The 14,811-nt window shown below is 40.9% G+C and overlaps 1 protein-coding gene across 5 annotated transcripts in view; it reads right to left on the bottom strand.

The window, feature by feature from the left end:
- aff4 (AF4/FMR2 family, member 4) overlaps nt 1-14,811 on the bottom strand; it is a 97,523-nt gene that overhangs the window by 35,828 nt on the left and 46,884 nt on the right. For 3 of the 5 annotated variants that reach the window (XM_034178032.1, XM_034178033.1, XM_034178030.1), the window contains exon 2: nt 226-352. In XM_034178032.1, the coding sequence (XP_034033923.1) occupies nt 226-348 (123 nt within the window). In that variant the 5' untranslated portion in view covers nt 349-352. Of the gene's footprint in view, nt 1-225; nt 353-8,674; nt 8,733-14,811 lie in introns of all 5 variants that reach the window. The other 2 variants (XM_034178031.1, XM_034178029.1) reach the window with 1 other exon arrangement.

Raw genomic sequence — 14,811 nt, forward strand, 5'->3', positions numbered from 1 at the left:
AAAACTGAAAAAGTCAACCTTGCAAAAACAGCTGAGTTTTACCTATAAAGCAGCAAAATGGGTATTGCGTCAAATATTACATTGTGTGTGTGTGCAGAAAACTGGCACCAAAAAAGCATTTCAAAGCGCAAAGACAAAACTATATCACATGAACAAAGCTTTGTCTAACTGCAATGTTACAAAAGCTGAGTGAAGAATGAAACTGAAAAAGAAAACCAAACTTACAACTTTGTAGGGTTCAGGAAAAAGAGGTGAATTTGCTGGGAATGCCTCTCCCCCCTGCTGTATTTCTTGGTTTCGCCTTTCTCTTTCTTTCATTCGGAGCACATTCCGGTCCTCACAGTTCATGTTGCTAAAACACAGAGGACAAAAAAAAATGTAATGTGGAAAAATACAGTACAGAGCAGAGAGCATTATTCCATGCAGAGGAAACTTAAAATGATAAAGAGGCCATATTTCAGGAGTAAACCATGACAAATGTACAGGTTAAGACTGTTATTTACACATTTGGTCAAATGTTAAGGGACAAATACACTGTATGAGAAATCAAGTTATGCAAGTCCATAAACTAGTATGAAGGATAACCTTTTACAAGTGAGCGGTCAAGTTGTTGACCACCAAAAATTTAGACTACCTAGAAAAGTCAATTTTGATTTGACAGTTTTTGGGAGGGATCATCAATGCAAACAATTATGGCCAATGATTTCTTCCTCCTCCGGCTGCTGCAGGTCAGCGATGAAGGTGGACGATTCTGTGCAGGAGATTACTGACAATTTGAAGTTTTTGGATGTGACTCTTTAGGTCCTTACTGTAGGGTGTTGCAGACCGAATGACCCCCCCTAAAAATCGGTCCCCCCTGCCTTCACTGCGCATGCGTCATTTCAGAGTGTCAGCAGCCATGCACCAATTATCGCCTCTTTCTGCTTAAAACGGCCTCGTTTCTGCTTAACACTGCCTTTAGAATGATTTAAGAGGTTTTACTTAGTCATGTGATGGTTGACAATCACATTATTCCCTTTGATTGCTTTGAGTGTAGAGTCAGACTCAGACAGTCAGACTCAGACATGCCAGTCAACTTAATTAACTCGTGGTTTCAGATAAGTCACGGCCCGATTTTGTGGACCCCCACTCACGCGAGTTAATGGGGCTCACCTGTATTTTGTCCTGGACCTCCAAATGGCATTCAAACACACAACAGTATCTTCCAGTGTTCGATTGCAGCCAAAACAAACACTTGTGGTGCATTCACACGTTGACAGGGGCCATCATGGTATAATCACTGTTGTCTGCAGTAGCAGATTTAGATTGTCCTGGACTACCAAAATGGACATTAATTAACAGTGTTTTAATGTTTTGCTAAATGTGTTCAAGCAGGAGGCCGTGGCTCCGATTGATGCCTTAAAAAAAGGAACCTTTTTTGACTTTACATTTTGAATCTCTCTATTACCATATAAATTGCTCTAATGGGTTTTTGAAAAAATTGCCTCTGTATTGAAGTAGGTCATGTGTTGCTGTTCATCTTTCACCTTCAGAGGTAAATAATGTATTGGATTTTTGTTATTGTTGAGGCAAACTGAAATGATGACGTACTGTTGCAGTGTGTGGATGACACTCACAGAAATAATGGAAAATCCAGTTTACAGTCTCTTGTATATCAACAAAGTGAAACCAGCATGAGGCTGAAATGTACTACTGTATATGAGAAAAAATTATGAAACAAATTCCACGTAAACACTAGCTGCGCATGTTGCCCTGCTGAAATTTTACATGTTGTCTGACTCAGCTGTGCCATGGCTTTACAAAATAAAGGCAAACTTATTAAGTCATGACACAGTTGCCACTGTGAAAGTGTCCAGAGTGGTATTCTCAAGACTTCACATTTTTTCTACATTTTGTTATTTTACAGCCTTATTCTAAAATGGAGTAAATTCATTTTTCTTCTCAAAATTCTACTCAAAACACCCCACAATGACGATACGAACAAAATTTTGAAATTAAGCTAAGAAATCACATGTACATAAGTATTCACACAATTTGCTCCATACTTTGTTGATGCACCTTTGGCAGCAATTACGGCCTCAAGTCTTCTTGAATATGATGCCACAAGCTTGATGCACCTATCTTTGGGCAGTTTTGCCTGTTCCTCTTTGCAGCACCTCTCAAGCTCCATCAGGTTGGATGGGGAGCGTCGGTGCACAGACATTCTGAGATCTCTCTAAAGATGTTCAATCGGATTCAGGTCTGGGCTCTGGCTGGGCCACTCAAGGACATTCACAGAGTTGTCCTGAAGCCACTCCTTTGATATCTTGGCTGTGTGCTGTGGGTCATTGATCTGCTGAAAGATGACTCATCGCTACACTCTGAGGTCATGAGTGCTCTGGAGCAGGTTTTCATCCAGGATGTCTCTATACATTGCTGCATTCATCTTTCCCTCTATCCTGACTTGTCTTTGGTTTCTTAGTTTTTACAACCTCTGGCAAAAATTATGGAATCACCGGTCTCGGAGGATGTTCATTCTGTTTAATTTTGTAGAAAAAAAGCAGATCACAGACATGACACAAAACTAAAGTCATTTCAAATGGCAACTTTCTGGCTTTAAGAAACACTGTAAGAAATAAAGAAAAAAAGATTGTGGCAGTCAGTAACGGTTACTTTTTTTAGACCAAGCAGAGGAAAAAAAATATGGACTCACTCAATTCTGAGGAATAAATTATGGAATCACCCTGTAAATTTCCATCCCCAAAACTAACACCTGCATCAAATATATATATGTATATACTACAAATAATCTCCTTGTAAAGATGGCCAATGTAAATCTGTTGTTCTACCCAAATTAGAGGCCTGCTTAGTATTTGCACAAAGGCAAATTAACATACTGCCTTATAACATCTAAATAGCCCAAAGATATCAAACAGTCCAGTGTTCATGAGTCATTACTAAACAGGGACTAAACACAAGGTGAGAGCCAGTCAAAATGAATCTAAGAATCACTACAATGAGAGCAAGTACTTATAATACATGCAGTAAACAAGCACCAGCGTGTTAAAGACAAGGGAGCAATAAATCCCTCTCTTTCTTATCCTTCTGCCTGGTCGCTCCATCCTCAGCATCCTTCTCCCAGTTTTATCTTCATCCTTCACTCCAAACATCTCAGTCTCCCCTTCAAGCAGTTCTACCTGTTGTGTTCCTCAGAAATGCTCATTGTAAATTCTGTCCATTCACATCTCTCCCAAGTAAAAAAAAAAAATCGACATCTTCAGCTCCTCCAACACCAGCGTTCCCTCCTTTTTTTGTTAGGGTCATAATCTCTCAGCTATACAACATACCTGGGTTTACTATGGTCTTAAAAATTTTCTTGCCGATATCCCATCTTAAAATGACTGTCACTCTTCTCCACCCTCCCTACATCCTTTTCTCCAACTCTCTACTAAGACTGCAATGAATGATTGCCTTTGTAATTGATTATGATCATTTCTTTGATTTTTCAAATGATTTGTTTTATTAGTCAATTTAACTGCTTTTTGAATTCTGATGCTCCTTAATTCAGTAACTGTGTGAAGCTTGAGTGGGCCCTTAAAACTCCTACTCTGACAAACTGCGGCAGAAAGCAATTTTTACAGTCTTGCTGTTGTACACCAACACAACAGAGCTGAAATGAAGCAATGAAAATGGACTTGTACTGTGGAATTCACCAGCACTAGGGCTGCAGCTATTGATTATTTTAGTAATCGAGTATTCTATCAATTATTCTGGCGATTAATCGAGTAATTAGATGAGAAGTACTTTTGTGTTTTTAAACAACATCAATAGTCCAGGGCTCTCCCTAAGCAATGGTACAATGTCGCTGCACCATCACACAGATTGTCAAATTTAGTGTATTCCTTTCCGTTTTCCTGGGTAATTCTCTATTTTTTCAAATCTTTACAAGTTTTGGATCTTTCCTGGTGTCAGGATCTCAGTACTCCCCTGACACCAGAGTGTAAGGGCAGGCAGTCGGTGCAATCCTCAGTCAGTCAGGCTGCACGTGAATGTGAGCACTACCTGTGAAAAACTGGTCTCCGGAGTGCAGGTTTTCCACAAAAGCCACACTGATAAAGCCGCTCTGCAGCCTGTCGACAAATACTTGACTTAAAGTACACGACGTGGGCCGATTCTAGTCACCAGGCGGCCAGGGACGCAAAGCCGTGTCAAAATGTCTATTCGGCCAAAGTCTTGACATTTTGCTGAAAAGGTGATGGGGATGTGGCTTTCTGTTTTTTTGTCTTTGTTCCCCCTGCCCCAACTTGTAAAATTTAACAATTTTTATATTCTTTTTCTGTTTGTTTGTTGTTTTTTTTTAAGGTTGGTGGACTAGGACCCTGCTTGAATTTCTTTTTATCCCAGGTGACTCACCTGCTGTGAGGGGAGTGCTGAGGGCCCCTCACAGCGGGCAGAGAGAGCCGGCCGTGAGGCAATAGCCACTCCCCACATAGCACAGCGAGCAGCCAGCGGACCAAACAGTGTTTTCTAAAAACAGACAGACACTGTTTCACTTGAAATGTACAGTAAGCTATTTCAGATGATCAGTGTGGACCATGTTTCTCTTAAAAGGCTTTATTTTACTCTGTGTGTTGGAAAGCCGTAGCTTTTGGCGCTACATTGATTAGCTCTTACACGGCTTATGCATTGTGCATGCTCTAGTCTTCTTCTGTTTTTTTTCTGGGGATGTTACAGTGCCACACACAGGCCTGGCATATGTACTACAACGTTAAAGCTTCGAGGCACAGAATCTGCCTCAAACATTTTTTGCAATGGAATTATTCAAATTACTCAATGAATCGTTTCAGTCCTAACCAGCACATAATTTAAATTTCACTGAAGTTTAATAACCCTTTCTAAGCCTGTATCCCATCGATGGGAAATTCCACTTTTTATTTGTGATATACTGACAAGCCAAAATGAGGCAGGTGGTTAAATCATTTCCAAATTATTTCACATGAATCATTTCTAGAATGTGTGTTGTATTACTATTTCCTTTTGCACACTTTCACTTTTTTCCCCCAATCTCAAACTGTCAACACATCACACATTTAAGATTCCACTCCTAAGTGCCTTAATCATTTTCATCATCATCAATCATTTCAATTTTAAAACGAGAACCCCAAACAGACCCAGTTATGCCTATGGCTAGATAGTGCTTTAAAATAAAATTTTATTATACACACATACATACATACATACACATGGCAGGGGTGGTGGGGAAGTGGTTAGTGCACTTTGTTTCAGTGCAGAAGGTTCCCGGTTCAAACCTCACCCGTTACATTTCTCAATGTAACGTGGAGTTGCATTTGCAAGGGCATCCAGTGTAAAACTTGTGCTACTTCAACATGCAGATCCACCTCGGATTTGCTGTGGCGACCCCGAGTGCAAACAAGGAAGCAACCAAAGTGACTATATAGAGACACAGAGACAGAGAGACAGAGTGAGAATGCGCTTCACATTCTACTTTAGTTAAGCAGAAAAGTTAAATTAAGTAAAAATATATTATATGGCTCATCAATTAAACTTAGTGCAGAACTGTAGTAAAACGTAGGCCCAGAATAATACAAATGATACATTTTAGGTGTTGGTGATTGTCTAGTGGTTAAGCAGTGGGTTTCAGACCAGAGGATCCTCAGTTCAAACCCCAGCCTGGCCGGACAATCACTTAGAGCCTTTGGGCAAGGTCCTTAATCCCCAAGTTGCTCCCGGTGTGTAGTGAGCTCCTTGCATGGCAGCACCGTCACATTGAGGTGTGAGTGTGTCTGTGTGAATAAGTGAATGCAAGGCATCATTGTAAAGTGATTTAAGCTTCTGATATATATGGAAAAGCATTATATAAATGCAGGCCATTTACCATTATATTTAGTGGACAAAATTATATTATTATTATTACTACTACTACTACTAGTAGTAGTAGTATGAAAAAATGTCTTCAAAAGTGGACCTTTAATCTAAGGCTGTTGTGGGGGGCGTTTTGTCATCTTTCTGTCTGGATGAGCCCCTGGTCTGAACCATTTGAGTAGGAAGAACGGAGAAGTTGTGTATGTATGTGGAAAGTGCAACCTGATTGACAGGTAAAATTTTAATCAATGCTTTTATGTTGTGCCATCCTATGAAAGATTGTGGGTCTATTAGAGAAAAAAAAAGCAACGCATTAAGATTTATTAATTTAAAAAAAAAAATTTACGCACCATGGGTATGTGGCTGTTTTTTTTGTTGTTGTTGTTTTGTGGCTTTTTTTTTTTTCTTTTTGCTGCAACTCGTTTTACCTGCACTAACAGTCAAAGGAAGCACAGAGACACTGAAAGAATAAGCATAAATATGTAAGTAAAACTAGCCGCAGATGTGCTGCTCTAGCTCTCTGTGTCATCACCGTGAGACAGACAATACGAATTGTTTTTTCAACTCGGAGCTACTGCACAAAGCAGCAGACTTACTGCTCGCAACATCCAACTGTAATATATCGAAAAAACAGGGATGGGATCACAGATCCGCATACTGAACATCTTACACCGATACTTCATTAATACCATGATCTGGTACAGACCCTTATGGTAAACTGTTGTTTTCAACAACAGCATGACAGGAAACTGCCGTTGCTGCTCGTTGAGACACACGCACACCTCAACATGTGCTGTTGAAAGAAATATTTTTAGTTTTTATGCTTGCCAGAATTCACAGCCAGAGCTTTGTGTTTTAATTATAACCTTGTGCAAAATTCTAAAGTATTGCTGTGTCTTTCATTACCTCCACCAACGAACTTGGAGGTAGTTATGTTATCACCCTGTTTGTCTGTGAACAGCATGGACCCACAATTTTTCATATATAGTTATGAAATCTTTACTGAAGATTCATATCCTGAAAAGCAAGAATTGATTCAATTTTCAAGGCTATATGTCAAAGGGAAAAATCAGGAAAAATCCTTATCTTTAACACTGAACAAATTTTAAAAACTGTCAAAAAATTCTAATTTCTTTCATATTTGAAAAGCATTATGTAGGATAGTATCCTTTATATTGACTGACAAAGTTTGATCCAGATTACAGATTGTGGCCATTTAACATTGAAAACCCCATTTGATGTACCGTATTTTCCGCACCATAAGGCGCACCTAAAAGCCTTAAATTTTCACAAAAATCAGCCGTGCGCCCTATAATCCGGTGCGCCTTATGTGCACACTGATTTCCAAAATCTGTAAAAACGACCGACGTTGTCTTTGACCGTCGGAATATCGGACCATTTCCCGCTGACACAGGGACGTAATACGTAAAGTACATACGCTGGCAGCGTAGAGTATGTACACTGCCAGCAATAAACCAATCAGAGAAGAGTCCGTGATACGTACACTTATCTCCGCCACTCCTCCGGTAGTTACCGTATACTACAGGTATCCAGCAAAACAACATTTGTCTGTCTAAGGACCCCCGAAAATGGTGCCAGCGAAGAGACATGCTTACGAGGCATAATTCAAACTGCAGGCTATCAGTTGTTGTTCATGGGAATAGAGCAGCTGCGAGAGGAAACAAGAAAATGAACTGCGCCAAGTTAAAAAGACCAAACGGAGTTTCCGTGGAAACAAAGCGAGGTGGCCACAGCTAGAAGACCAACTCGAGCAATGGGTCATTGAACAAAGAACAGCCGGGAGAAGCGTCTCTACAGTCACCATTCGGCTGAAGGCAAAAACGATAGCGATGATGAGAGGACAGATGAGCGGGAACCTGGCGTGTTTGATGGCGAAATTGCGCAGCTGTTCAATTCAGACACAGAAGATGAGGACTTCGATGGATTTGTGACAGAACCATAATAAAAAAAATAATGTGAGTACCATATTGTTTAATACCGGTAGTTCAATGTTGTTAAAAAGTTCAAATAAACTCACCGTTTTGCTTCCGTGACCCTTTTTTTTTGTAGACTATATGTTTTAGCGTGCGCCTTTTTGTAAGGGTTAAGTACCCGCTAATTGAGGCCACGCCTTATAATCCGGTGCACCTTTTGTAACGGTTAAGTACCCGCTAATTGAGGGCGTGCATTATATTCCGGTGCGCCTTATGGTGCAGAAAATACTGTATATTTTACATTATATCTTAATCAAACGTGCCTCATTCACTCTCATATTTGAAAGTGGAGTGCAGACTGACACTCACTATCAGCTAACAAAGTTTGATCTGGATTTTGACCCGGATTGTGGATTTTGGGATTGAGGCTCTTTAATATTGAGAAGTCCATTTGATGCACATTTTGCCTTATATCTCAATCAAAAGTGCCTCACTCATTTGTGACAATGAGGTACAAACTGGCACTCTCAATGAATAGACTAAGTCTGATCTGTATCTAAGCTGTATTGTTGCATTAGCAGATATTTGACTCTTTTTAACAATGAAAAGCCCCTTTGAGCTATATTTTGTATTATGTTTTAGCTTTATGAAAACCCACTTCTAACAGGACTTTAACCTTGAAAAATGTTTCTAAGGTAAACATTTGTGGAAATGGAAACTCATATTGGCGGAGGTTTGCTCTTTATTAGTGCAATGTTCTAGTTTAAGAATTTCATCATCTGTTTCATTAATACTGCAGAATGGCGTTAATTATGTGATCATCTACTGTCCAAAAGACTGGTTTGTCACTGGAATGTTGGAAAGAAAACAAAACTTGCCTGTGCCTTCTTGCACCACTGGCAATAATATCTGTCCATCTTCCACTCTCTTCTATACCTAGTGAGAGAATATTCAATGAAGATGGGACCATTTTTCAAGAAAAGAACAGTTTCAGTGGAGAGAATGCAAAGCTGTGTCCTGCATTATTGCTTGTAGCTCAAAAAGTGGAACTTTGTGAGGGAAAAAAAAAAACAGATTTGGAGACAACAGTGAGAGTAGGGCCACGAAATACAAATTAAACAAGTAAACTGTTGAAAGTAAGGATCTGTTTCTTGACAAACAACCGGGCACTACGACTATGACAACAACATACACTACATTTTTTTTTTTAATCAATTTTGTTTGTTTTTTGAAGCAAGTTAAAATTTTCAGTCTCAGGAACAAGAGCCTGATCCTTCCCATCTGCTGCTAAATGCTGGTAAGTGCACTCTTTTTGTCAAAACAAAGTTTAGGACCCTGTCACACATTGATGACGTAGCCAGCGTATGCCAACGTATGAAAAATGCGCTGAATACACTGGATATGTCAAATACATTATGGAGCTGTCACACCATGACAATTTAGCCAGCGTATGCTGACAGCCCAGTTTCCACCGAGCAGTTTGGGTCGGTACTGCATGGTGTGGTTTGGGTCAGAACAGTTATGTCTGGCTTGGTTTGTGTTTCGACCGGCGACAGAACCCTTCTGTGCATGGCCAAAATTTTTTGATGTACCGTATTTTCCGGACTATAAGTCGCACCGGAGTATAAGTCGCACCAGCCACTTTATCCATTATAAAGAAAAATAAACCATAAATAAGTTGCACTGGACTATAAGTCCCATGGACATACAGGTATGTTAACTTAACATGAAAAGTTCAGATGATAATATTGTGACGGCTACCGTTTTCAGATGCATATTTCACCAGTCGTAACTTACAACCTGCAGAGTATGATTTTCTTTTTGGTGGCATTTTTTCGGGCCTTCTCCGTTGTCTTGTTAAGTTATCAGTAACGTTGAAATTTTTATTTTTCTATGGTAGTCAGAAGTCGCAGGAACAGTCACACAAGCCTTGAGTGCCCTCTCATGAGCTGCATTTTACCTACAGATGTGTTTGTATTTTGCGGACCACATTGCGAGCCGAACCATGCAGCACCTACCTGCGCAGCTCATGACCACCCAGCGTTGTCGATCCAGCTCCTTCCAAGTGCAGACGCTAATCCTCCGCCATCGCTCAGTGCTCCCATGCAGCTCTCAGCGTCAACTCTGCTCACACTGATATCCAAGGGTTGAAGCTGTTTTGTTAGCCGTCCCGGAATAAACACCATGTTCGTCTGCTTCAAACGCTATTCACAATCTTCGACGCCAGCTCCTTCCAAGTGCACACACTAATCCTCCGCCGTCGCTCACCCGGTGCTCCCACGAAGCTCTCAGCGTCAACTTAAACACTCTGCTCACACTGATATCCAAGGGTTGAAGCTGTTTTGTTCGCCATGCCGGAATAACAGCAAGCACCGTATTCGTCAGCTTCACACGCTGTGGGTGAGGTGAGGAATACGCGTCCAACGTTCTGTTCTCTGATTGGTTATCGCGACCAGCGTGACTTATAGGACGGCCGCCATACTACAGTGTCCATGATGCATTGCATTTCCTTTTCTGGTGGCCATTTTAAAACATAGATCAACTCTGTCACGTAAAATTGTTTTGTTACAGTAAATTAATTGAGATCCTACCGGTATATTTTTCATTTATAAGTCGCACCGGAGTATAGGTCGCACCCCCGGCCAAAACATGTAAAAAAGTGCGACTTATAGTCCGGAAAATACGGTACTCTTGATGTACATCAGCACGATTAAACCTGCTCTTAACTTATACAAAACTTACCCATAACGTATTAGACATACGCAAGCCTTTTAAATATGGTCGGCGTATGCTTGCTAAATCATCAAGGTTGACAGAGGTGTTAGTTTTTGATTAGCTACAAAGAAGTGATTCCCAAACTGTAGGCTGAAGACACAGGTATAAATCCGCAGGTCATCAGCAGAACAGTGGAAATCAATCCGGTATACCGAGAGATACTAAATAAAGGGAAACCAAAAGTGGGCCCAGAACAGAACCCTGAGGTTCCACATACACACAGTGCTACTTCTGTGATGGGTCATATTTAACTTGTACTTCTTATTTAGACTTTGTAGAAGCAATGTACAGTACAAGAAATGAAAATGTTTGATAACTCAAATGTGAACTTTTTATTTTCTTAGACTGACAGTAACACGGGCACTTAACTCTATGGTAAATCTGTCTGGTGTAAGCATTTTTCATACCTGAGTGCAGGGTTGTATTTAAGCCACTTACAGCAACTTGAAAATCCATCCTGCTATGGAAAAGTAGCTGTAAATGTAATTATTTGTATTCAAAATCTTTATATTTAGTTTGTCCAATTACTTGTGGGCTCTGAAAACACACGTGTGCTGCAAATGACTGTCATTCGTAAATAGTTAATGAATTATTTTTCTGAACCCTTTGAACAATTTGAAAAGCTGCCTTTAGTTGTCAAATATGTACAGTGCTTTACTATGATTACAATTCTTATAAGAGTGTTGTGCATTGCTGTTATAATGGAAAAACAATGCAACAGACCTTGTACACGAGGCACTTAAAGAGGACTCAAATTAGAAAGCAAAAATAGAATCCAGTTACCAGGTTTACTAAATACTGGAAACCATGTGTAACTTTTTAATATTTCTTTTCTTATCTACCACATGAGGAAATGTTATTTTTTTCTGTCCAGACCTCAGTAACATATAGCTGTATAAATAGATCTATAAATGTAGTCTAATATTTAGCCACAAAACAATGTATACCTGTGGCACTCTGGAATTATCAGACCACCTTATTTTTATAAAATAATAAATAAAATGAAAACCTGAGGGATCTGTCAACAAGCTCACTCTGCCATACTAGTTGCTTCACTTGCTGGCATGTATTATATATCTGGCCATGCCCCTTGTTTTTCTTCATGAAACACCTGAATTACCAGACTAGTTAACCTCTGTTGTGAGGTTAACAGGTCTGTCTATACATCCATCCATTTTCTTCCGCTTTATCCGGAGTCGGGTCGCGGGGGCAGCAGCTCAAGCAAAGCCACCCAGCCCTCCCGATCCACACACACCTCCCCCAGCTCTTCCGGGGGAATCCCAAGGCGTTCCCAAGCCAGCCGAGAGATGTAGTCCCTCCAGCGTGTCCTGGGTCTTCCCCGGGGCCTCCTCCCAGTAGGAACACCTCTCCAGCAAGGCATTCAGGGGGCATCCGGAAAAGATGCCCAAGCCACCTCAACTGACTCCTTTCGACGTGGAGGAGCAGCGGCTCGACTCCGAGCTCCTCGCGAGTGACCGAGCTCCTCACTCTATCTCTAAGGGAGCGCCCAGCCACCCTGCGGAGGAAACTCATCTCGGCCGCTTGTACTCGCGATCTCGTTCTTTCAGTCATGAGCCAAATCTCATGACCATAGGTGAGGATCGGAACGTAGATCGATCCGTAAATCGAGAGGTTTGCCCCCTACTCAACTCTCTCGTTCACCACGACGGTCCGACACAGCGACCACGTCACTGCAGATGCTGCACCGATCCGTCTATTGATCTCACGCTCCATCCGTCCCTCACTCGTGAACAAGACCCCAAGATACTTAAACTCCTCCACTTGAGGCAAGGACACTGTCTATACATGTAATTGACAAATGGCTAATTTAAAAACAATGAATCCAGTTATTGCCACCTTTATGATGTCAGACCAGAACTATTTTCCTTCATGTATATTTTCATGTGTAATATAAAAACAACTACTATTGTCTGATTTTCACTGGAGGACTGATGGACAGGATAAATTCTATATGACCTCCCAGAGTTTTCAAATAAATACCCACGACAAACAACCAACACTTCATTTTACCTATTCCAATGTGTCTGACACATTGGATGAAAGTCTGGCCTAGGCTCTGATGAAAGTCTGGCCTAGGCTGTGTTCCAGCAAGCTGAATTTCTGAGGTCCTGCACTCCCCCTTGTACTTGTGCCTCACGTAAATTTGGTCCATACTCCCAATTTTCCCTGATCTTCCCAAACTAAGCAGCAGGATCAAAAGTTCCATAATTAAGTTCGTAGCCACAAGTAAAACAGTCACTGCATTTGGACTGCACACCTGCTCAGTGCTCACTGTGGTGACCCACTGGTCGCCAGTTTCACCTTCAATTGAAGGCTGGTCCAATTATTTCCAAAACTGATTACCAGTCAGCAACTTGAATACTTCATCTTGCCAGAGTGCTCCGGACCAAACACCTCCAAATATACAGTGATTTCAATTTCAATTTATTTTCATTTATATAGCGCCAAATCACAACAGAGTTGCCTCAAAGAGCTTCACACAGGTAAGGTCTAACCTTACCCCAGAGCAACAGTAGTAAGGAAAAACTCCCTCTGAGGAAGAAACCTCAAGTAGACCAGACTCAAAGGGGTGACCCTCTGCTTGGGCCATGCTACAAACATAAATTACAGAACAATTCACAGAACAATTCACGGACGACTATACAAGAAATACTATTGGCGCACAGGACAGGAGGCTCGTCAACACGAATACAACTCCCATCTCTGGATGGAGCTGCACCTTAAACAGAGAGAAAAAAAACAATCAGGCATCAGGAAGACAAAAAATACTGTATAATTTGCCAGCATTAAACAACAAGAAATACTAAGGTGATCGCCGGCCGCTAGCCCTAAACTTCACTAAAAGACCCAGAATTTAGGTAAAGTTGAGGCCGCAGCCCGCTCCACTTGCTAATGAATGAATTAAAAGAGTAAAAGGCATAAAACAAAACTGTACCAGTATGCTAGCCATACGAAAGGGAAAATAAGTGCGTCTTAAGTCTGGACTTGAAAATCTCCACAGAATCTGACTGTTTTATTGAGGCAGGGCGATCATGCCACAGAACAGAGGCATGATAAGAGAAAGCTCTGTGACCCGCAGACTTCTTATTCACCTTAGGGACACAAAGTAGTCCTGCACCCTGAGAACGTAAAGCCGGGCCAGTACGTAAGGTTTAATTAGGTCAGCTAGGTAGGGAGGTGCCAGTCCATGAATAATTTTATAGGTTAGTAGCAGAACCTTAAAATTTGATCTCACTGGGACAGGAAGCCAGTGAAGGGATGCCAAAATGGGTGTAATGTGGTTGTACTTTCTGCTTCATGTCAAAAGTCTGGCTGCAGCATTTTGAACCAATTGGAGAGCCCTAATGCTAGACTGCGATAAACCAGAAAGTAGAACATTGCAGTAGTCCAATCTAGAAGAGATAAATGCATGCGTACCCTTCACAGTGCCCTCCAAAAGTACTGGACTGTTTGATATTTCACAAATTCTAATTTGTTTATGCCTTTTAAAAGACAGAAAGTAAAAAAGGCTTCTCAAAAGGGCTGCCACGATTAGTTGACTTAAAATCATTGGCGACTAATTTAATAAATCAATGTCATCTATTTTTTTTAAGCTTCGTTTTTCTCTCAAAGCTGCCACTGTACCGTCCGCTACCTTTCTGTCCTTGATGCACACGTGCAGTAGTGGTAATCTGGGTCAGCCTTGATGTCACCGGAAAAGTTATGCTCAAAGAATATCATGGCTAGCTGGCAACAAAGCTCAAAAGTTTGAGAACATTTAACCAAATTAAAGAGGAAAAACATTCAAGGCAAAATCTGCAAGGCAGAACCTGCCTTCCACTGAGGTACAACGGCAATGCACGAGCATCTGAGAAGGAAGCACGTTGTGTGGCCGATTCAGATGCTCACAAGGGATAGTCACCTCTGTAAGCTAATTGGCTAATTAGCCACTAACATTAACTTGTATAGTGAGCTACTTACATTGATAGCTGTAAATGTTAACATTAACAATGACAATTTCATTAGCCTTAGCACACATTATGCGCTTGCTGTAACGTTATAACAGCGATGTCTTAAAAAGAAGACCTGAAAGTTCAGCTACAATTTGCCAGAGGGTAGATTTGAGATGCAAGCCTGTGAAAGAAAAAAAGAAAACCCTACTCTATACCACTTCATCATGAAACTGTAAAACTGGGGATACAAAATGAAAACATGCACGGTGCACAATTTCTCCAATCAC

This window comes from Thalassophryne amazonica, chromosome 9, assembly GCF_902500255.1.
Source record: "Thalassophryne amazonica chromosome 9, fThaAma1.1, whole genome shotgun sequence".
Classification (NCBI taxonomy): Eukaryota; Metazoa; Chordata; class Actinopteri; order Batrachoidiformes; family Batrachoididae; genus Thalassophryne; species Thalassophryne amazonica.